Source organism: Squalius cephalus (assembly GCF_949319135.1).
Source record: "Squalius cephalus genome assembly, chromosome: 15".
Taxonomy (NCBI): Eukaryota; Metazoa; Chordata; class Actinopteri; order Cypriniformes; family Leuciscidae; genus Squalius; species Squalius cephalus.
In genome coordinates, this window is record NC_137136.1 from 15,535,575 (window position 1) to 15,560,256 (window position 24,682).

At 36.8% G+C, this 24,682-nt stretch overlaps 2 protein-coding genes across 4 annotated transcripts in view; one reads left to right on the forward strand and one right to left on the reverse strand.

The window, feature by feature from the left end:
• Window positions 1-248: 248 nt before the first annotated feature.
• tex10 (testis expressed 10) lies at window positions 249-19,187 on the forward strand. Its single transcript, XM_079894566.1, has 16 exons — window positions 249-316; window positions 835-1,039; window positions 2,435-2,943; window positions 3,062-3,271; window positions 4,752-4,998; window positions 5,088-5,200; window positions 5,787-6,046; window positions 6,129-6,267; window positions 7,298-7,467; window positions 8,416-8,593; window positions 12,525-12,613; window positions 12,728-12,861; window positions 17,516-17,596; window positions 17,692-17,861; window positions 18,624-18,834; window positions 18,991-19,187. The coding sequence occupies exons 2-16, from the start codon at window positions 860-862 to the stop codon at window positions 19,099-19,101; spliced, it is 2,802 nt and encodes a 933-aa protein (XP_079750692.1). The 5' UTR covers window positions 249-316; window positions 835-859; the 3' UTR covers window positions 19,102-19,187.
• Window positions 19,179-24,682, reverse strand: part of invs (inversin) — a 31,474-nt gene continuing 25,970 nt past the window's right edge. For all 3 annotated transcript variants that reach the window (XM_079894560.1, XM_079894561.1, XM_079894562.1), the window contains 3 exons: window positions 22,792-22,997; window positions 21,234-21,338; window positions 19,179-20,582 (listed from right to left, as the gene is read on the reverse strand). In XM_079894560.1, the coding sequence (XP_079750686.1) occupies window positions 20,464-20,582; window positions 21,234-21,338; window positions 22,792-22,997 (430 nt within the window). In that variant the 3' untranslated portion in view covers window positions 19,179-20,463. The remainder of the gene's footprint in view (window positions 20,583-21,233; window positions 21,339-22,791; window positions 22,998-24,682) is intronic.

Consider the following 24,682-nt stretch of genomic DNA (forward strand, 5'->3'; position numbering starts at 1 on the left):
ACTTTTGAGACACATGAAGTGAAGAGAACTAGACTCACAAGCAAAAACCTTTATTTTGAAGCGAGCTTTTTTCAGCTCCTGACAAAGACTGCCGTACTATCTAAATTTGTGACTGTGCGTTGCAGTATTTACATAGACATTTCAGTTAAAATAAAATACATTGTAAGTGTTTGGATTTCTGCATTTATTAAGTAAATAGTCAAAAGAAATAGTTGTTGTTTGAAATTTAATCAGGCATCTGTTTAGCCGGTCTATCATCTCAACAGAGACTGAAGGACCCCTTATGGCTCAACAGCAGCACGAGTGATTCTCTGTGGTCAGTAAAATAAACTTATCTAAAGTCGTTGTTTTGTTGTGGTATTTGTATTTAAACTGAGTAAAATGAATTTTTGCAATGGCGTTAATCGCCGATAATGTATTTTTATGGCTGCGTAGTGTTTAACGGTAGAGCTACACTAGTATGCACACTGTTGTAAAAAGTAATCATCATATCAAACGTGTATAGCTAATAGCATATATGTGCTACTGTAAATTGTCTTATTAACTGAACTGATAATATATTATATGTACTCATTTGCATGATGATTCTTGTGGCGCTCTGGTTTGTCATCTCATTACTACATTCTATTGCAATGCAATATACATGGGAAGAGCTGGACCAAACTGTGCATTTTGTTTGCTGTGTTTAATGTTTTTATGATGATTTTATTTGGAGAATAATTTAAATGTTAAGGAACTATGAAATGGAACCTTATTACCTTAATAATATGTCATATTTAATCCAGTATGTGACGCTCAAAACCCTTATTAATGTTGTTTTACTTTTTGTTACAGTCCTTTTTTCTTTAACAACTGAAGAATGACCAAAAAAAGAAAAAGGCAAGGCGATTTTCAGAAAAATAAGCTAAAGGTTGGCCAAACGAAGCCAAAAGCTGACAATGCAACGGACGTCAACTTCAGATCAAAAACTATCCGTTTACCAGAGCAGCTGAAGCATGGGAGTTCAGGACCGACCACACACAGGAATCTCGACATCAAGGTACATAAAATGCACAATCTCACACTTTCCACTGACCCTCATCTTTCTGTGGTACTTATAGAGGTGTAACAATACATAAATATGGACTTCATAAACATAAACATTCCATCCATCTTGCTAGTGTTATTCACACTCATTTGCAGTGTCTGCGTCACACACACATTTGATTTGGCACAGGTTTTACACCGGATGCCCTTCCTGACACAACACATTCACACTCAAACACACTCCTATGGACAATTTAGCAAATCCTATCCACATAACCATGTATGTCTTTGGGGGAAACGGAGCACCCAGAGGAAACCCACGCTGACACAGGGAGAAAACTTTACACAGAAAGGACTCCCGGCTCAGCTGGGGATCTTCTTACTGTGAGGCGACAGTGCAACCCAACCGTGCTGCCGATCAAATGACTAACAATATGATAAATGCAACATATATATTTTTAAGATGCACCTTTATTTTGACACAATCATGTTAGTCACATCTGCATTGTGTCACTGAGCTGTCATCAAATATTTGATAAGTTAAGGGATAAGGGTTAACCATGGTTTTAACACTTTATGGACCAAATTTTTATTATTATTATTATTTATATTTTTCAAAATTGGAGTATTGGTGGAACCCAAATGGAACAGAATTTTCTTTTTCCAAATATTTCAATTAAATGTTAATGTTATGTTTTGGTTGCATTTGTGAGTTAATAAGAATGTAACAGGTTGTGCAAAAATCGCACGTACAATTGTAATATCGATATGTTGATGCGTTATCGCATTATGGCATGTTTTCAGGGATCTGCAAATATCGTATCACCAGCTAAGAGAAGCAGTGTCAGATCATATTGTGATGAAACATCCAATTTACACCCCTAGTTCATTATCTTTTTTTATATCATGGTCTGGCTGAATACTCGATTCTGATTGGCTGCAGGGTGTCCATTAAAAAGTTCTGGTGAAACTGACTGTTTACCGTTCGAAATGAATAAATAAATGCGCTGAATAAATAAATCAGCTGTGAGTAACCATAGCAACAGGCAGTCAAAGCATCCGTTTACAATTTATTGTATCAAAACAAAACTGAAGGGTTCTACGAGCTGAGTGGACTATAAATATCTCAGAAACCAAGTTATTGTTTGTAAAAACATTAGATTTCGATTGTAAAACTAATTAAAATATTAACTAATGTTTTAAAAATGTGTTATTTGGCAAGTGACCATGGTATAAGCGGGTTAATGCCCTTCGAGGTGTCCATTGTCAGGTATTAATGGACTTCGGCGGACCTCCGCGGCGCGTCGGACGGTTCATGCCTCGCCGTCGTCCATTAATACCTGACAATTGACACCTCGTCGGGCATTAACCCTTACTTAATCACACTTCCATTGTCTCTCTCTCTCAGGATCTGTTGTCCCAGCTGCACCACTTCAACAGTAACGTGAAGCAGGGAGCTCTGGTGGGTTTGCGGGAGTTGCTCTCCGCTCACCCTACTCTGGTTGAGCAGCATGCGTCAGCTGTGCTCTCCGAGGTGGCGGCCCTCTTCACCGACAAAGACGGCTCCGTGCGCGCAGCTGCAGTTCGTCTGCTGCGTTTCATCGCTCAGTGCATCTCCGCCGAACGCATAGCACCCTTCTTCCCCTTGCTCAGCGCCCACCTCACTTGTGCCATGACCCACATCTCAGAACCCATCCAGGAAGATGCTCTCCGGGTCCTAGATGTGCTGCTAGAGCACTATCCTGGACTTCTGTCTCAGAGGCATACGGTTCTGCTGGCCAATTTTCTGGAGCTCATCTCCCAAAGGCGGAAAGCTGGAACAGGGCTGGATAAATCTGGGAAAGGGGGCTATTCTCTGACTATCAGCACAAATCGCTCGGTGACAGCACAGCAATGGAGACTTACTGTGCTGCTCAGGTATTGCATCAAAGAAAATTTAAATAAAAGTCTGTCATTTTCTCCCTCTTCTTTCTGTGTAGTTTGCTATGTTATTATTTATTGCACCATAATAATTTGTGCATGCACACATTTTTAGGTTGGGCAATTTTCTGCAGGCAGTTGTTGAGGAAAGACCTCTGGAGGAAGACGTGATCAGTAGGATTGGCCTTGGAATGTGGGCTGGAGAGAAAGGCTCGGTGACACCTGTAGATGTGAGTTGGGAGGAGCACGTCTTTGGAAAGGGCAGGATCCAAGTGTTTGAAAATTCTGGAGCCGTGCCCACCCCACGCTCCACTTATCGCCTAAGGTGTGTTTCATTGTTACATTAAATGATTGCTGACTAATTTCTCTTTTCATTATCAGAATGTCGTTCATCATGTAGACAAACTGAATATTGCATGAAAGTTTGTTGTTTATTTCAGAGATGCCCAGACTATAGGGAATTAAATTTGGGCCGTTATGACCTTTGATTTGGACTGCCATGCAGTAAATTGCAATGTTTTTTTTCTTCTAATTTAGCTTCTTTTTTTTGCATTGTAAATGTAGAGAATATAAGTAAATATTACCTTTTTGAGATGCTGGCACAGTAATGGAGTAATTGCACAGTCATGATATTGATAATAGAGGTAGTGACACATGATATTGATATTGAGGTAGTGATTGGGATAGTTACTCAATCTAATTGTTTGTTTTAATTGTACTGAAAGTTTCATTGTAAAAATAACATTTTGTAACTGCCTTAGTTAACATCACAAAATAATGTTTTTTTTTGTTTCTGTTTTTAAATAAATTATTTAAATCATAAATGAGGGTTAACCACTTTAATTTTAATATAGTTCCTTAAAGTTATAAGTTGAAATAACGCAACGTCGTTTTTGCCCACGGCCCTCAATTAAGTTTGTTTTTGGCCCTTCATAGAAAAAAACTGGTTGATAAAGTTAAATGTTTTGTTAACCCAAAAATGAAAATTAAGGCATCATTTACTCACCCCTGGTGCCCTTCTTTCATTTTGGACCACAAAAGGAGATGTTTTTTTTTTTTTTTAAAGTGTCCCGCTCGAGCTGGTCCATATAATGACAGCGAATAGCGACCAGCATCCAGCTCTGAAAAAAGACACAACATGCCGTATATTCCAAGTGTTCTGGGGGCATCTCTTTTTTAGTTTGATCATGGTTGCTATTCATTGCCATTATATGGTCTAAACCTACAAATGCAACTCATTATATACACTATATAAAAGGTCTCTGTCTCGTCCTGATCTCTATCCGCTTCCTCCCTGCCTCTCTCCTATTTGTCCTCATATCTGTCTTCCTGATCTTTAAATTTAGCCTTTTTTTTTTTTTTTTTTTTTACATCCAATGTATTTTGTTGGAACCTTTTTGCCATTTTACACTGTTTTGGGGGATTGACAGTTTTTTAATTAGAATTTTTTAATACATAGGCGTGGTAATTTTTAATTGTTTGTTTATTATTCATGCAACAATGCTTATTACTGTTAATGTTTTCATTAATAAGCATTTCTATATGGATAAGTAATAAGAACTTTGTCTAGTGCTCTTATGAATGTTTCTAGCTTGACTTTGTGAAAGGTTAACTAGTAAACTGAATGAAAAAGCATAGCCTTCTTCATGTATTTGCATATTTGGCATATTTAATTCTGTAACGTACTTGTTCTACAGATCTGTGCACTAGTGTTATTATGCTACTGTTTTTGATAGTGTTGATACCGTTTCTTACATATAATATCATGATGATCACTGTTTTGTCTTTATGTCTGTTTTGTGTAGGCCTGACTCTAAGCCAGGGGCTGGAATGAATAAGGAACTCTGCTCAGCTGAGACGGTGCAGGGCTTTGCAGGAACCCTGGTGCCTCTGTTGCTGGAGATCTGGGTTGAGGCGGCAGGTGGAGAGCGCGTGCAGATGGACAGCGGCCACCTGCTCTCAGCCGAGTCCATGGCTCTTATGTTCCAGATCCTCACCATACTGCAGTTACTGAGAAGACTCACCCCACAGAGAGACCAACAGGACATACTGGTACATACACTTATACTGCAGTGGCAGCATCACTGATGTTGTACAGCCAGGTGTGCTCACATAAACCCTGTTTCCACTGTATCGTGCAGGATGCCTGGTTCCGGAACTCATACCTGACAGATTTCAAACAGCACTTCATGAAAAACTTCCCCTACGGCCTGCTGGAAGTAGCAAGACTCAAGAAAAAAGCTGATGGAAAGAGGTGACCAAAAAGTCCATATGCTTTATTAGCAGACATGATGGTAATAATTGTAAATGAATGAACCACAATTAATTTTTTTGATTCCAGAAGTTTCAAGAACTGTATGTTCTTCAATAAAAGCAATAGTTATTTAAAAAAATAAAATTAAAAAAAATGATAATACTCAAATAATATATAAAACTTGATTTAAAATTATTTAGATTTTATTTTAAATATTTTATTTATTACCAACCAACCAAACAAATAACCCTAACCCCCTCTACTCCCCAGCCCTATTATGCCAGCTGGACAAAAGGTGTAAAATAATTTTAAAAAGACATAACCAATTAGATTATAGTAGATTACCCAGTTATAAAACATGTATACATTATTGCATATCATTATATGTTATATATTCTATGTTAAATCAAACTGTGCTTTTTACTTAAATTAATGATCGACTTCTAGATATTTTTGTTAGATTATTTGAATATATTAATAATAAGAATAATTATTTAATTTGAAATCACCCTGAGTCCTCCTAGTGGTTGAGAACTACTGCTCTATATGAAGGTAATTATCTCTCTCTTGTTTTTGTTGCTTTCAGGATTAGGCTGCAAGTAGCAAGCGAAACGGTTGCTGGGGGTAACGTGGAACCGTTGGCCGTAAACGTCACATTGTGTCAAGTTATGGTGACACTCAGTCTTAGGGGCCAGGATCACGTAGCAGTCGAAGATGCTGACTGGCTCGGACCAATCAGGATCTTTATTAGGGAGACGTTATCCAGTGGGGGCAAGCTGAGCTCAAGGCACCTGGCAGCCTTACTGGAGGTGGTGTGGAGAATGATTGTCACCCAGCGGAGCCGAGGTGAGACCCTTTTCTTAATAGAGGACGAAGTTTTGTTTTCTAATAAAGGTCTGCTGGATATAAAATGTGTGTGTGTTTGCAGTGGTGACAGATGATCTCCTGCAGGCTGTGTTTGTGCAGTACCAGCAGAGGAACCTGAGTGTGAGCGTCCGCACTCTGCTGCTGCGCTTCTTCAGTCAGCTCTACATTCAAGAGCATCAGAACCACCCTCATATTGCTAGGTAGGTGCCCACCACCAATTTTTTTCTGGACCCAAACCCATTTATTCCAGCGTCAATATTTTTACACACACACACACACACACACACACACACACACACACACACACACACACACACACACACACACACACACACACATACACATTAAAATGGTTTCTGAAGAATCATGTGACTCTGTAATGATGCTGAAAATTCATTTTTGACATCACAGGAATAAATTACATTTAAGAATATATTAAAATATTTCTGTTTTTATTGTATCTCCTATCAAATAGCTGCAGACTTTGTGAGCATATGAAACATTTTTAAAACTGACCCAAAACTCTTGTATCAGTTTAGTTACAGCTCATTGTCTCTGCACATTAAGCTGGGAAAGGAATTTAAACATTTATTTTAAACAAGTATTTTAAAACAAAATAATACATTTTTCTAGTTTATTAGGGGGTTGTACAGACTAGTCGACTGTAATGCTCTGCCATGATGCTTTAAGCTTGACGTTGACTAGTCACTGAGCATGGCCTATGCAATCGCTCTCTCACTAATGCATTCAAATATCTTCACTGTGCTATTTTATCTGTGTCTGATTTAGAACTAGCAGAAATCTTTGAGAAATATAATGACCCAAAGACAAAAGAACTCATAAATAAGCTATGTAGGAGCAATAGTCTTGCGGGCAGCGCTGTGTCATATGCCATAGCTGTGCACAAGGCAACTTGCGTTCGAGTCTCAGTTGTCAACTCGAGGTTCAGGCTCATTTGTTAATTAATGAAGTCATCAGCGACTATAATCACATAAATGTAGACAAAAGAAAAAAAATCTGAAGTCGTTCAACCTCTAGTGGTTATATATTTTTAGTCTTTATCTGTATGGTCTTACAATTTTGCCATATTTTTTCCATGTATTCAGGTTTGCTTGTGAAATTAATTGTATTTAAGTAAACTGAAGACTCCCCCTAGCATCTTTTCATTGTTTAAGTCTAGAAATGCACCTTGTGATAATGAGAAGAGTCTGAAGTCTACCTCTCTTTCAGGAGCAGGATTCTGGCGCGCTGGTTGGCGTCACTGCCGGTGCAGTTGGTTCAGCTGGGCAGCAGGAATCCTCAGCTCTCAGCACAACTGCTGGAGACGGTGCAGCCAGCTGCCGCGAGGGGCAACAAAGACCTTCTGCAGAGTCTTCAGAAAAATGCCTGCGGTCTCTATGGTAATCATACATGCCCATACACACAAACAACTGTTTAGCATACTCTCTCACTACTATAGACCTTATGTGGCCCCACCCCCTTTCAGTGCTGAGCTCTTTGTGTTCTGTGTCACAGCATGAAGGTAAGATCTTACGGATGAATTAATGAACCGCTCGTTTTAAAATCTTTGTTATGTCTGCTTCAAACATAACAATGCTCATGTCAATGACTTTCATTAGCTCTACAATAAGTAAATTCACCACCTAATTACTCTTCGACAGCGATGCCATAGAAATATACAGAGCTGCCACAAAACGGAAGTTCGAACACAAAATTCTAAAGATGGCTGTGCGCTTGTTTCTCTGGCGCTTAAGGTCTATAGTGTGTGTGTGCATGAGAGAGTCTTGTGTAAGGGAACGGGCGGTAGTGAGGGAGAGCATTAGAGTGGTGGCGTCTCTGGTTCTGTGTGTGATATAAGCGTTCTGTAGTTTTGTGTTTCGGGAGCACAGCACTCTCTTTGTGTGTGTTAGCACTCATGACATCAGCAGCGTGCGTCAGCAGCTAATAATGTCTGTCTCTCTGTGATCACTGACAGGACGAAACTCTTTCTCTTACTTTTTTCTCCCTCTCTTCTCACTTGCATTCTTTCCTTCACTGTTGAGTGTTAGCATTTAGATAAATCTGTCACTAGGTGGAGCTCTTTCTTTTCCCATCAAGTTTCACAATCAGATTGAATAATCAATCTCAAAATAGAGCAGTCAACCCCTAAGGGTAATTCGCCTTGGGCCAGGAATTCCTAAAGGAGTTTTAAAATAGCAGTAGTTTTCTACGTATTAGTACAATTTTATTTCATAAATGTTTTTTTTAAATTATTATTTTCTTTTTAGAACTTTTCCATGCTGAGCATATCTATTGTATTAATGTTTATGCTAATCTGTGAAATATATTTGTATGTGATCATGTCGCAGATCCACAGGACGGCTGTGTGGTTGTGTTGCCTGTGGAGTCCCAGAAGAGGCTGGTTCAGATTCTCCATTTCCTGCCAGCGTTTCCCGCAGAGCTTCTGGCATGTCTCAGCCAGGTCTGCAACACTGGGAGAGTGTCGGCTAGCCTCGCCACTACACTAATACGCACCATACACCTGAGGTATGAGGGTTATGACACATCAGCATGCACTAATGCAGTCCTTAAGTCTGCTTCCAGTGTTCCGCTCTGGGACATTTTGAAATGTTTTTGTAAGGTTTTAGAAATGAATTCCACAATGTCTTTGCATGATCACTTGTGAAATAATCTTCTGTTGTTGTTTTTTTATGTAGAGTTTATCACTACTTTTCATCATTGAATGAAATACATATGTGCTAGGTTTTGGACAAGAGATTTAATTTAAGAATTAATTTAAAACAGAACACTTACATATATGAATTTCTTATACACTACTGCTTTAGTATAGTTCTCATGAGTCGAGCGTTGCCAAACATAATAAGCAACACTTTATTTTGATGGTCCACTTTAGACATTCTACTAACTTTAAGTAACTTTGCAACTACAGGTCATCTAGCTATTTGTAGAGTATCAATCGACTGTTTGCTTAATATCTGGCTACACTTTATTTTGATGGTCCCCCAACAGACATTCTACTGACTATAAGTAACTTTGCAACTGCATGTCAGCATTTTCTACTTACCCGAATCCTAACACCTAACCATAACAGTCTACTATACAGTCTACTAATACTGGTAGTTGACATGTAGTTGCAATGTATTTATAGTTAGTAGAATGTCTAAAGTGTAACATCAAAATAAAGTGCAACACATAATACTTGCTAAAATGGGGAAATAAGTGCATCAGTGTGGATTTGACCAATACTTGTTATGCATGTGCAGCTCAGCCCTGGAGGGGAGTATCTGTCTGCATCTGACTGATATGTTTAGAATGTGACTCTGATTTCTACGACTGCCGAGAGGAGACAGCAGCCTCAGAGTTTTCACTGCTAATAGAATCAAACAATTTAACCAATCAGAGACAGCCAAGCACTCTGCGGCATGATAAGAGGATGGCCAATTCTCCCACTTAACTCTGATTGGCCGTGACCATTAGTCATTAACCGCGATTGGCCGTAATGCGGCGGAACGGAGCCACGAGTCACTGCGCAGTGAAGCAGAGGTCATACTGCAGTAAGTTCAGTATATTCAGAGTTATCGTTGTCTTTGGTATACACAACACTTACCTCCGGTTTCACAGTCAAGGCGTAAGGCTAGTCCCAGACTAAAATGCATGTTTGAGCTCTTTTAACTGAAAACAACTTGCTCTGACTTATCTTAAAATAATCAGTGCCATTGTTTTGTCTCAAGATGCACACCAGTAATGTTTTTAAGGCACGTTTATAAAAGCTTTTTAAATGTCTTAATTTAATGCCTAATCCTGGCTTAATCTAAGCCGTGTCTGTGAAACCAGGCCTTCGTATTTTGCACAGTTTTCACCAAGTTGTAGTAACATAATACACTCACATTAAAAAGGGGTTTCAGAAATTTTGTTTAGTGAGTGTCTTCAGGAAAGGAGCAGGGAAGGGCATTTTGAGTAGTTTTATTGTTGATTACTCTTAACACAAATAAACAAGTAATTTATTTGAATGAAATAAAGATAAAACATTTTTTATAAATCTAGTTAGAAATAACAGATACGATACAAAATCAGCCTGTTGCTTTATTCACAAATGCTGCATCATTAACTTAAACCATCATTGCTTTCATCAACGTAATTAATAATATGCTGTAATAAAAACATAAATAGAATAATTTAATGAAATGGCAAACAGACGGTACTTAGATACTGTCATCTCATTAGTGTTGTTATTGTTAACTAAAACCAAAACTATTCAAAATCAATTTTGCTAATTAAAATAAAGCTGAAATACTGTAAAATATTAGATGAAAAACGTGTGAAAATTAGAAATGTTTCCTATTGAAATAGGTTTACGCTGAATTGCTAATATAAATCTGTTATAAAATAAACTAAAGCTAAATAAAAATATTTTAAATAGAAAACTAATACTACAACAAAATGACTAAAACTTGATCTAATACTAACAACTTTAGTCTAATACTAAAACTAAAATGACAATATAAAAATAAAAGCTAATTCAAAATATTAATAAGTACTATAATAGGAAACAAATAATAATAAAATAGTGTACCTCATATACAAAATACACATCTTTATAAAGGTTTATCAAATTTTTATCATTTCATATGTTCTTATTTAGGAAAGTCTTATAAAAGGACTGATCTGATAAGCTTACAAGTGTAAACTAGTCATGTATGATTGACAGAATATTCCTTTGTGAGTTCCTCTGCATGCTGAGGGCCTTAGGCTGTGTGCAAGTACATTTGTGTGTGTATCTTTGTGACATGCTGTGTCCCCACTGTGTTTCTTTTAGTCACTAGCCTAAAGCCACTCTTTTATTTGTAGTTTCCCCTTAAATCCTAAAGGGAGCAGAACACACTGACTGTGTAACTTAGAGTCCCTGTGTGAATGTGTCTTGGTTACACTGGCTTTCCTCTGGGCTCTCTGTTTGCTCATAACAACAACACTAGGGCTAGGCTAAGTCTGCTCGGAGACCTACAGAGGGCAGTATTACTCTTTAGATAAGACATGAACGATCGTCTAGGTCCCTGCTAAGAGTCGCACCGAAATTCCAAAACAAATGCTACGGCAAGTGAATTCACACTGACTGCACATTTGAAAAAATCTGGACCCATGACAGGATTCCTCCGTGATAAGCCAAGCATAACTTAAGGCTGCTTCTGTTCATGGCAGAACTGCGTGACATGCCGTAAAGAGAGCCAATCCTCTAAACAACATGAACCGAACATTTTGTCCTTCGCAAGAATTTGGCTTTGATCACATCAGCGAAATAAAGCTAACTCTTGTTGAGTTTTGAATGGTGGCCATGGGGTTCAGAAAGTGTTGCTAAACTTAGACAAGAATGGCTAATAGTTTAGCAATAGAGTGTGTGTTGTTATATTATCCGTGTGTGTGTGGCTGGCAAACAGAAAGACAGTGAATAGTAGCACTTTTTTCTAGGTGCATCTCTCTGTATGTGTTTGTGTGTCCAGACTCCGGCCCCTTTTTACTAATGGTTTGATGGGAAATATGCCAATCAGTATGCATTAAGGAAGTCCAGCACATGCTCATTCCACAATCACAAGAGAAATGAAATCAAACAAGTAAAAGATCAGATATCCATTCACTTTATTAGCCTTGAGGCTGATCCACATCAATAAGGGAGAATCATAAGACTGCGTGGATTGTCCCTGAATAGCTTTAACACACACACGCACACACTGGTTCTTTCTGATTTCCTTCTCAGAAAAGCGTGACTATAAAATGGTTACTTCTAAAATATCTTGCCATAAAGTTATCTCTGAAGCCTTGAACGCACACATAGAAGCACAGCGTCACATGGAGTCCATGTTGAATCAGGCTTTTATGGCTTAGAAATGCAATTCATTGCAAATTAATGATAATTAAGAAATGGAAAAATAAATGTTCCCCAAAAGCCTGTTGTGTCATATTTGACATTTACATTAACATGAAAAAAAATAAAAAATGAATAATCAAGTAAACCCAAGTTACTTCAGTCCAGTAAATGTTTATCTTACATTTACTTTATAAAAATCATTAAAGAATAAAGAGCAAAAAAGACTTAACATCTAAATCTTGATAGAGCATAGTGAATCTTGATACACATTTTTTTTTTTAAATGGATAAATTCTCAACATGATCCTGTGCTTCAGGAATGTTTTAAAATCTTCTGAAGGAACAGTAAGTGATGTCTGCCATATTGTGAGGATGACCCCAGCGTTTCCTTAATACCGTGAGTGTTCTCATTTGCTGAAAGTGAGTGTGTTTGTGGTGGGAGGTTGATTTCAAAGGAAATGAAGGATCTCAGATGGCCAGTATTTTTAGACTGACATTCTCACCACACGCACACACACAGGTACAGTGTGAGATGTGTAACAGGAGAGCGGATCAGTGCCGGACCACTGCACAGTAATGCGTGTGTGCTTCCCCACAGGTCTCCTCTGAGTGGCTGGTCGAGCAGTTCACAGGATGTGCCAGTGAAGGATGTAGATTACCTCAGTTTCTTTTTCACCACACTAACAGGTGCGCACACTTGCATACACACACAGATCATACATCACATTCAACGATACGATACTAGTACCGACAGCATGCTTGATATTGATAAAGCGGCTTTCCCATGATCCTGTGCTTCAGGTTTCTCCTCTGAGATGTTGCGGGCCCTGCAGGACACAGATGAAGATGGCCTGTTGCCCTCCTCTACACTCTCGCCCCTCAGTGTGTTCGCTACCACCCTGGAGCAGTTTCTACATCATTGGGATGTGGTGGAGGTGATTCTCTCTCTCTCTCTCTCTCTCTCTCTCTCTCTCTCTCTCTCTTTTATCTGACAGTCCCTTTCTCCACTTTCAGCTGCTCCAGCATGTGTGTTATGTCAGTTGTTCTGCTGTCAATCGCTGTTTCTAATCCTGTTGTCATCCACTCTGTCCCCTGTGAGCGCCCCTTTCCTCTCTCTCTCTCATCATGCGGTGGTTCTGGTTTCAACCCACTCGTCTGTCTGCAGTCTGTTGACTGCATTTGCATTACACATGTTTGCCTGGGACAGCATTTTCAGCATTAAATATTTTTTCTGTCCAGTGCTTAATTTTTTATACACAATAATAACAATATATGAATAAAGAAAAGTCCCCATGAAAATTTAGATGAAAATCAAAATATTAGGGCTTAATCGCATCCAAAATAAAAGTTTGTGTTTACATAATATATGTGTGTGTATGGAGTATAATTATTTTCTATATATAAATACACACACATGCATATATATTTAAGAAAAATGTGTTATTTATATATAAAATATTTATATATAATATAAATGATATATAATATAAATATATATACATGCAAATATTTCTTAAATATATACATGCATGTGTGTGTATTTATATATATAAAATAATTATACACCGTACACACACATATATTATGTAAAAACAAACTTTTATTTTGGATGCGATTAATCGCGATTAATCGTTTGACAGCCCTACAAAATATATAATTTAAAGACATCACATTATTGTGAAAGGCAAAATAGTTGAATAAACATGATAAAAAGTGCCTTTAGAAGTCAATATATTGATTGTTGTTGGGTTTTTTTTGCACAGTATTTCATCTGTGCTAAAAAAAAAATTGCTTGAATTTTCATTAATTCAATGTTGAAAGTGCTTCTCAAAGCCATTCCATTTGTTACATTGTTGCAAAAACGTGTAACTTCCTTGAATATGTAATTTACACACGGGTCAGGGACACAGTTAATTACGATAATATTAATGTATTGTTTTTTCATAATTAATCACACTAAATGAATGCATTAAATTGACAGCTCTAATAGCTCTAATGTGATATTTGCCTGATAAAACCTGAGACTTTTGTGCGTACACAAGTAGCTTCAAAATATTATTTTTTTTCTTGCAAAATAATATTTTTGCACAAACAAAAATCTTAAACTTTTTCATGCACACGTGAAAATGATATATACATTAACAGGAAATGGTAACAGTATTTTCCTGTGCTCACTAGAAAAGTGCACTTAAAAAGTCTTGGTTTATAAACCAAGTGTTTTGCACATCATGGAAGAGATATGAACCAGGTTATGCTGTTCACCTTAATCGCATCGTCTTTTTTCATGCTAACCTGGTCCAATTTTCAACTTCTAGCAAGAAGCAGGTGTTCACTTGAATCAGCGCAGGGCCACTTGGGCCAAGTGTGTTTTAGTTGCCCCCTGGAGACGGCCAGTTCGTTGAGCAGAGGGAAGGTTTATCGCATCGCACCGGTGTAGGTGTCTCCATATTTCAATAAGGGCTGGTTATCAGAGCGCTCCTGGCTAAAGCAAATGCTAATGCCAGCCAGCGGACACCATCACCACCTGACATTTTACACGGAAATTAAAACCCAACAAAACCACTCCCTCGGGCCAGGGTCTGACTCTTACTGCCCCCCCCCCCCTCTTTTTACAGCACACACACAGCTAATTCCTCTATGCAATTTTCTCTGGACTTTCATTTTTTGTGTCCAAGTCAATCAGACAGTATAGGTGTAGAGGGACGGCTGGCATCTCCGTTGATACGGTAATGAGGAGTGACGGGGGAGATGATGCCAGCAGGTGAGGCTGATGGAGAATAATGGGCCTTAATGAGGAAAAGAGCCTGATTCCCTCCTCGCGTACACAAGCACAGGACACGCTTTCTCTCAGCTCAATCACTTAACTTGGGTTTAATTAGAAATGATTTTTAACAGTAAAGAAATTGCCTTACAAAAACACATGTAGCATTTTGGTACAAGTTAATTGCATTCTCAACCTTGTGGGAAAAAATTATATTAAATAAAGATATATTTAAACCATTAGATACTTTTTATTTATTATTTTTAATAATTATTTTTATAATTTGAAAGAAGACTTATTTTGACTAAAGCCAAAGTATACTTCAGTTGTTCACTTTCCGCGTGATGTAATTTTCGTCATTAGGAGGGTTCCCGGAAGTCCGCGCGAAGCCCAATTTTTGATAAAAAAAAAAAAAAAAACACCTGTAAAAACAGTAATATTGGGAAATAATATTACAATTTAAAAGAAGTTTTATTTCTGTGATGGCAAAGCTGAATTTTGAGCATCATTACTCCAGTCTTCAGTGTCACATAATCCTTCAGAAATCAGTCTAATAGATTTGGAGCTCAGTTATTGATTATTATTGGTTCTCAATTGTTAAAATAGTTCTTATTCTTCAATTTTGCTGCTTAATATTTTTGTGGAAATTTTTTTTTTTTTTTTAGAGAAAGTTCAAAAGAATATATAGTTTATTTGAAATAGAAATCTTTTGTAACATTATAAATGTCTTTACTGTCACTTTTGTTCAATTTAATGTGCCTTTTATTTATTTATTACAGACACACACACACACACACACAGACACGTGTGTGTGTGCGTGCGTGTGTGTTGTGTGTGTGTGTATATCTCCTACCCCAAAAGACTAAAGTTATTGCTGCTGAAAATTCACAAGAATAAAGAAAATTTTTAAATATATTAAAATAAAGTACTTTTAAATTGTAATAATATTTCATGATATTACTGTTTTACTGTATTTTTGATCAAATAGATACAGCCTTGGTGAGCTTCTTTCAAAAACATAAAAAACATTATTATTCCAAACTTTTGGCCGTAGTGTGTAGTTTTACAAAGTTTTATATTCAATTTTTAATCAATTAAAATTTGTATTTTTTATTATGAAAATCATTTTAGCACCTTTTTTTTTTACAGCCCTGCTGAAATATCTTAATGTGCTAAAACAAAATGTGCTAAAAAAGTGTGCTTCTAATCCTATTGGGATTTCACATCACACTCTTAAAGAAAATTCTCACTTACTGTTTCTCAGATATATAGCTCGGCAATTAGCATCAAATTAAGTTTGAGTGGTGTGTGTGAGAGAGCGAGAGCACATGGCTGCTGGGGGTCCATTCCTTTATTGCCAATCAGGCGTCTCTAATCTAAAGCATGCGTAATGTGTTCTTAACACTGTTAGCCTGATTAATGTCTGATAATAACCTGCTCTGAATGACATTCTGTTCCGCCTTCATCTGTTTAATCTAATCTGCCCTAATGCTATTAGCACTATTAGATTTCTCACACACATACACTCACACATTTATTTATTGTTTGTGCTCATAAAATATCAGTTCAGAGTGGCAGGGTGTCGCTAATCTGTCCAGTGTCAACTTCCATTACAACAGACCGGTCCAACCCTTTGACCAGTCACTGTATATTTGTATGTGTGTGTGTGTGTGTGTGCTATAGGATTCTTTGTTCTCTGCAGACTTCTCTTTTGTCTGGGCCTGGGGATTTATTTTTGTCCGACCTAAACCGTTTGTATGTGTCAGATGTTGTGATGTATAATTCAAGGGTTCTTTGTAGACTGAGATAGAAGAAGTGTCACCTGCCTCTCAGCTTTCAGTCTGTGAAATGACTCTCTTCTTAAGATGTTTCTAAAATCTGTTTATCTTCATTTCATCTAGTTTGATTTCTATCAACTTTGCTGTTTTTACACTAAAAGCAGATGTATAAAGACATGATGAATGAAATGTTACTTTTAACACAAACACACACACACACACACACACACACACACACACACACACACATATATATATATATATATATATATATATATATATATATATATATATATAAAAATTCTGCTCATGACAGTATATTTTGTGATTTTTTTTTATTTATTTTTTTACTTAAAATATTTACTTAATTATAATTTTGCATTTCTATTTATGATGAAATTATATATTTTATAAATTAACTGTTTTTATTTTTAATCAAATGTATATTATAATTTCGGATTTCTTTTTTATGTTTTTAATTTTGAGTATGTTTTTAAATAAAAAATTATAATAAGACATATATATACTAATTGAAATATACTAATTAAAAAATATATACTTTGTCAAATACAAAGTTTAAACGTACCATTGAATCAAAATTGGCAGTTCTTATTTTTTTATGTAATGTTGCAGTGTTTATTATAAATTATTTATCCATGCACATCATTTAAAAATGTGCCCGTTTAGTTTGTAATGCCCACTTTTTACGATCCAATCAAATGTCGATAAACAAAATCCAGTCCTGCCCTTTATTGCTTCATGCTTCACTTGGATATACATCATTCAATTGGACTCTTTTGAAGTGCATATATCACTTGGATATACATCACAACAGAAAAGAGAAGTCACAATTTCTGTTTCATGCTGACATTAAGGGTGCATTAATGCTGCATTTCATGCCAATAGAACAAAAGCAGCATCAGAGCCATCTTTAAGATGTGTCAGCTGCATATTTTAGTAGTACATTTTAGTAGAATTTGGAGGTGCTCAGAGCGGCCTTAACTTAATTTACCTGCTCAGTTCATCAACATCTCTTCACTGTGTTTGTAGGTGGTGTGTCACTGCCTGGACACCCTGGGATCTCGTGCACAGTGTTTTGATGTAATACAGAACGCCATCATTAAGAATCTGGTGAGTGAACGTGTTTTTCTACTGAATGTTTTGCATGCGAGTGGGCAGTGGAGCCAGACACGGTTTGTGGTGAGACTCTCTCCATCTCTTTGTAGTGTGGACTCGCCGTGGTGCCAGACTGTGTGTGTGCAGCGATTTTAAGGTGTGTTCCCCGGTTACTGGATGTCAACTTCCTGCCCAGCGACACACTCCTCCACTTCCTGTCTGACTGTTGCCTGAGCATGCTCAATCTGCTGCTACAACTGGAGCAGAGTGCCCGCAAGAGGTGTGCTCGCTAACACTCTCGCACCCACACACACACACAATATTTGCATAGAGTAACATTTATACACCACAAAGAAGACTATTGGATAATACAGCAAAGAGAATTTGGAAAACAGGACTGGGGAAAGTCCAGAAAGGGCAGTCTCATGAAGACCGCAAAATAAAAAATAAAAAAAAAACATTTGAAAATAGTTGCTTGTTTTGATGCGCCTAAAAGTTTTTATCAGCAATCTATTCAGAAATAGTATACAAGTGTCTATTAATTTGTCTGTAATATATAAGAAATATTAATTACAATGATTATATAATCATTATTTATAAATATATAAACCAATTATTAATATATTCATAACATTTTTGTCACCTTTTTTCACATATTATTGCACATGCGATCTTAGTTACAAACCGGGGCTTGTGGTTAAAGTCACCATGAAATCGAAATGGACAATTCTTGTCTTTTATGGAATATTTCAGTATTATAAATGATATATCCGTGCACCTAATTATTTAAGGCGGGACAACCTGTCACTCATATGAGTTTACAGCGAGTAAACCACTACAATCCAATTCCCGGTGGACAAAAATAAGTCCCACCCTACATTTTTCCTTGTTCGAGAATCTGTTTCCCTCACAATCACGTCACAATAGTGAAGAAAAGACTGTTGCAAACCTCCGCTTTATGCTGACTTCAAAGAAATGGGTGGTCCAATCTAACGCTCAAAACGAAAACTAAATATGTTGTCAAAACGTTTATCTCCTTCAGGGATGCCGTGTGGGAGGCATGTTTTGCTGCGTTGAGTGCGGTACCGAGGCTCCTGCGATTGGTCCTCCAGTCTTTTCGTGTTTGCGACCTTTGTGAGGAAGAGCTCCCCCTGTTGGCACAGATCCTGTCATTACTTCTTCAGCATACTCAATTACGCAACCACATGATGGCCAACGCCAGTCTACTGCAACAAATCATACAGGACTTAACGGTATGGCACATCAAAATATGTAATGTGTAATGCTTAAAATTGCATGCATCTATTTTAATTTTGCTTCAAAAGATCAAACTTAAAATGCTTACATGTTTAAAAGTTTAAAGCTTAAACTCACAGTGCCGACACTCTCTTTACTGTTTGTTTTTGCAGCATTTCTATGGTGGAGAGACTCGAGAGCAGTGGCTGACTGACTTGCTGTACTGCTACAGTGTGACAATGTCTGGTCAGCGGGCCAACATGGCCATGAGGGACATCTATTAACTGCTGACCACAGCCATTCATGTTCTTTTTGTTTTCTGATTCCAGTCGTTTTGTACAAAATGAAGAAAATAAACCTTGTGATAATGAACTGATTAGTTCGGTTTCAGATTTATTGCACATTTCTGAATATAGACCTGGAGATTTTTTTTTTTTTTTAAATTACCCACTGTTTCGTAATCAACTGAATTCATGAAATAATGGTATTTACTCAAAGCAACTGGAACATACAAACAGCTGCTGTTTTAAAGTTTCTTAAAGAATTCTGAATTTAAAAATGTGAACACTATGTTCAAAAGTTTGGGGTCAGTAAGTTTTTTTTCTTCCAAATAAATTAATACTTATATTCTTCAAAGATGCATTAAATTGATCAAAAGTGATATTTGTATTGTTATAAAATACTTCAAATAACTGTTGCACTTTTTAACATTCTATTCATCAAAGAATCCTGAAAAACATTATCAGTTTTTACAAAAATATTAAACAGCACAGCTGTTTTCAACATTGATAATAAGAAAAAATGTTAACCAAATATATTAGAACAATTTCTGAATGATCATGTGACAAAAATTGATTAAAATAGAAAACTTTTTTAATAGTTTTTAAAAGCTTACTGTATTCTTGTTAAAATAAATACATCCTTGGTGAGCATAAGAGTGTTTCAAAAACATCAAATTAATCTCACCAACCTCAAACTTTTGAACGCTAGCGTAATTATTACTCTCAGGATTAAGAACAAAGTCTGAGGTAAGATGATTCTAGCAAAAATGACAGCAAAATCTTTCCATTCTTAACACATAAATTGAGGTATCTTCACTTTTACAAAATTTATTTACAATAATACATCAATAGTAAAAAAAAATACACAGAGTACAATGATTTAAAATGATGAATAAAATGTATTAATAATCCAACCCATTCAAAAATAGGGCTGGCGATAGAGTATAAGAATACAATGCCTAGATCTGTAACAATATCAGAAATGGGCTGAAAATATGAGTATGTTTCAAAGAGAGCCTTGTGACATCTTTAATGTACACTCAGTGGTCTCCCATGCAGGTGGTCTTATGTAAGGCGTCACCCTTACGACAGGTATATGACCTGTTGTTGACAGAATGAAAGGTTATCTAATACATTTGTTGTGTTTGTGGTTTTAACCTCTAACCTCTGCAATAATCAAGGTGATACTGCAGATTTCATATGTAAACCCAGACACGGACCATGCGAGTTCACTGTACCTCATGCAATAGTTTAAATAGACATCAGATGAGTTTAAGTGCATATAATCCCTGTGTCTCTTAGAGAGATTTAGTTCCTGTATAAAAAAACACAACAAAAACACATGTTGGGGTCCATTGTGTGGTGTTAGTTCTTAGTTCTGTTCTGACTGCTTTGACTGCCAGTACTGGATGGGCGTAGATGGTAAGAGTATTGCTTTGCCTGATTTAAAGAATCCACCAGACTCACACAGTCGACGGCACTCACTGTGGATAAAGAAAGCACACACATATGCTATCAGTCAAAACATTTGGAATAATTATGATTTTTTTAAAATGTTTTTGAAAGAAGTCTCATTAGGCCAATCCACACTGCACCGACAAACACCAGATTACAGTATGTCACTTCTCAGACGTTCCACGACCTGACAAACACTGATTCAACGGCGAAAACGAGCGCTGACCAATGACAACAGACATTGACGGGTAACACTGATTCGACAAAACCTGATGAAGGGCTGTTGCCGTTGGTCGCCATCTGTCAGTGCAGTGTGAATTGGCCTTTATGTTCACTGAGGCTGCATTTATGTGATCAAACATACATTAAAAACAGTAATATTGTGAAATATTGCACTAAAAAAAACTTTTAAAATGACTTTATATATATTTTTAAAAGGAAATCTTTTTGTAACTTTAGATTAATTGAATGTGTCCTAGCTGACTAAAAGTAATAATTCCTTATCTTTTTTGAATCTTATCCCAAACATTTGGTGGTGTATCACGGTTTCCACAAACGCTAAAAATATTAAGCAGTTTTCGACATTGATAATAATAAGAAATGTTTCTTGAGCACCAAATCAGCAACATAAGAATGATTTCTGAAGGACACTAAAGATTGGAGTAAACCCCAGTACTCACACTGTTTGTTTGTTTTGAGTGACAGATCCAGCAGCGCTTGGCTTTGGCTCTGTGGTTTAAGCACTGCAGCCCGGAGAGAGTGCCCTCTTTTGGACGGGGCGCCACCTAGAACAAAAATAACAGCAGTGTTTATTGCTTTAGATGTGGTCACATGCACATATTTTGTTTACTTGAATGGATCAATATCTCCACGTTAACGTCACGACTCGCGACTGATACTAGAGCTGTTAAAATAACAAGAAGTGGACAGTTTAGTATCAAACGTGCAGGTGTGTGTGAGCGCGTGTCCATCTGGCAGCGGCGGGCAGGACGAGGGGAGGGAGGTTTGCGTTTGTGAGCGAGAGGAGACAGCTCGACATTCCGTCTGACAGCAATGAACTTTTCAAAGCGCTGTGACTGTCAGGGAGGAGCGGGGAGGGGAACGAGTGTCCGTGTGTGTGTGTACGTGTGCGCGTGTGTTTGAGAATGAGAGCGTCTCTGGCCTGCTCAGCCATCATCACCTGTTCATGTCTGCTGAAGGTCAGTTGCGTTAACTGGGTCGAAACTCCACCTTATCAACTGATATGAAAGGAGGGAGGGGTGACGGTGTGTGTCTGTGTTGGAACGTCACATAAAACATAACACCCCTCTGTAATAATCTTATTAGTGATGCTTGGCCTACTTTTAAACGTAACTTATGCTACGGACAGGAATCATAACTCAAATCATGTCGCTATTTGGTATCCAATTACAGGCATATGGTTATAAATAAATCAAATTCTATTTTAATATATCTTAAATAGTGTCACAAGACCTTTTGAATTCATTCTTATATGCTGATTTGCTGCTCAAGAAACATTTGTTATTATTATAAACAGTTGTGCTGCTTAACATTTTTGTAGAAACTGATACTTTTTTTCAGGATTCTTTGATAGAAAGTTTAAAAGAACAGCATTTATTTGAAATATAATCTTTTGTATCATTATACATGTCTTTACTGTCACTTTTGACTATTTTAATGCATCCTTGCTGAATAAAAAAAAAATTCTTTAAAAAAAAAAAAAGCTTTCCATTTCAGATAAATGCTGTTTTTATGGAACTTTCTATTCATCAAAGAAACCTGAAAAATTGTATACAACTGTTTTCAACATTGATAATAATAATAAATGTTTCTTGACCAGCAAATCAGCATATTAAAATGATTTCTGAAGGATCATGTGACACTGAAGACTGGAGTAATGATGCTGAAAATTCAGCTTTACCATCACAGGAATAAATTACATTATAAAATATATTCCAATAGAAAACAGTTTGTATTAATATTTCACGAATATTACTGTATTTTTCTGTATTTTTAATCAAATAAATGCAGCCTAGGTGAGGATAAGAGACTTATTTTAAAAACATAAAAAAATCTTACCGATCCCAAACTTTTGAACGGCGATCTATTTATATAATATGCAAATTAGGGCTGGGAAAATTAACAAACTCTTTAATGTGTACCTACATGTCATACCTAACATGATTAAAACTGTGATATTAATTGGTTTATTCTAGTGGACAGTAATATAACACTCACCATAGATATTTTGGAGCACAGAGCTTTTTTTCCCAGCGTTCCTGGTAGGAGCAGCTTGAACTTCAGAAGAAGTTTTATGGTGGGTGTGGTCATGAGCTATAGGCCACTCCCATAATAACTGAATCAACAGGGCTGTGACTTCAGCAGACTCCGCCCCTTTCACAGTCCTACACAGTACCTCACGAAGACGACCCCGAATACAAGACCTGAATGGAAAAAACATGTTACGCTTTCACAAGCACACACGCACCAGCAAATGCAGCGACAGCATATTAAAGATGTAAAATCAAACGAGCAAACCACATTACTTTTCATAAAAAGGACTTGAAGAATGTGCATATACCTTCTTTGTACTCTGAATCCCATTATTTTAGTAAAGCCATTAAAAGAAAGTGCACTCATGGGCCTGCATTACACTCCCTACACACACACATAAATAAGAGGCCTATTCTGGTGACCTCCCCTCAGAGGTGTTGATGTGCTGGTGGGCACAAAGCCATGCCACAACTCAAACAAGGAACATGTGGGCAACATATGAGCAGACACATATGGAATCTGCAGACTTTTCTTGCATTTTCTGAGTTGATTTCGAAGAAAAGTTGATTTAAACAGTTAATGTTTTGATCTTAATTTATTGTCCATTTATTTGTAAATGTATATTGTCATGTATAAAAATCCAATTTATACTGTGAAAAATTAGTATTATAAATATTTGTAAAATATTAATTGGAGAGATGAGATATGAGAGAAGACACAGTAGCTAGCTACGTTTACATGCATCCAAATAATCCGTTTATAATCATATAGGCGGCTCAATCAGAAGAAAAAGCCTTCACATAAACACCTCAATTGTTTAGATTAAGCTTGATACGAATGAAATTTCGATCAGATTGAAAGAGTTGTTGTAGACCACAAATAATCCGATCAACAGGAAAAAATTAAGCATGTAAACGCTTGAATCTGATTATTTTCTCACATGATGCATATGTTTACATACATTTTACGTCATACAAACGTGCATATGTTACGTCTCATGTCTTACGAACTTGCCAGTGGACGAGACTGAATATTTACTTAAAGTCCCCCTGTGGCGAAACTGTTTTAATGTTATTTATATGTCTATGTGATGTTTTTAATATGCTTTAAGACAAACCATTTGCAAACTCATAATTCAACACCATTGCTGAGTATTTTCACTTTAAAACTGCAGTGAACCAAAGACAGTCTCCAAAACGCAGTTTAAAATCGCTGGTGTTTCGTCAACGTGTGGATCTCTGAGCTTGTGTGATGGAGCCGGGGCTAATTTGCATAATCATAGAACCGCGTATACTAAATGAGGCAAGGGTGTAGAGTTACATTTAAGCTTTTTTAAGGCATGAATAATTTTTTTTTAAAGGAAAAAACTTTTAAATATGCCATTTTGGTGATCAAAGATGAGTTTTAAGGGATAAAATTATTGACTACAGGCTTACTTTAATAATAGTTACTTCTGACATTAATGTCAGCTTTCATTTTTAGATATGTCATCAAGGCAAAATTTACAATTATACTCACAGTACCTCGGGTGACAACATCGCAATGGCTTTTTTTGGTTCTGAACGCGCCGACTGGACACTAACTTTTGTTTGTAATACATGTAATGTACATGTAAACGGAAATGTAAATCAGATTGCAACTTTTAGTGTTCATATAAACATATCTTTCAGAATCTGAAATGGGATTGGATTTATTCCGATTGACGAAAACTAGAGCATGTGAATGTGCCTAGTTTAGGAGACTAGTTTCCAGGGACAGTGGTCAAACACAGTCATAAATCAAAAATATTTGAATTTAGAATGTTGTGATTGGCCAATCAGAATCAAGTATTTATTGTAGTAGAGAAATAGAGGAA

Excerpts from the sequence above, each read along its gene's own strand:
- tex10 (XM_079894566.1), top strand. The coding sequence starts at position 860 with ATGACCAAAAAAAGAAAAAGGCAAGGCGATTTTCAGAAAAATAAGCTA. Across the intron at positions 12,614-12,727 it reads CTTTTTCACCACACTAACAG|GTTTCTCCTCTGAGATGTTG; the intron begins GTGCGCACACTT and ends CCTGTGCTTCAG. Across the intron at positions 18,835-18,990 it reads AAATCATACAGGACTTAACG|CATTTCTATGGTGGAGAGAC; the intron begins GTATGGCACATC and ends TTGTTTTTGCAG.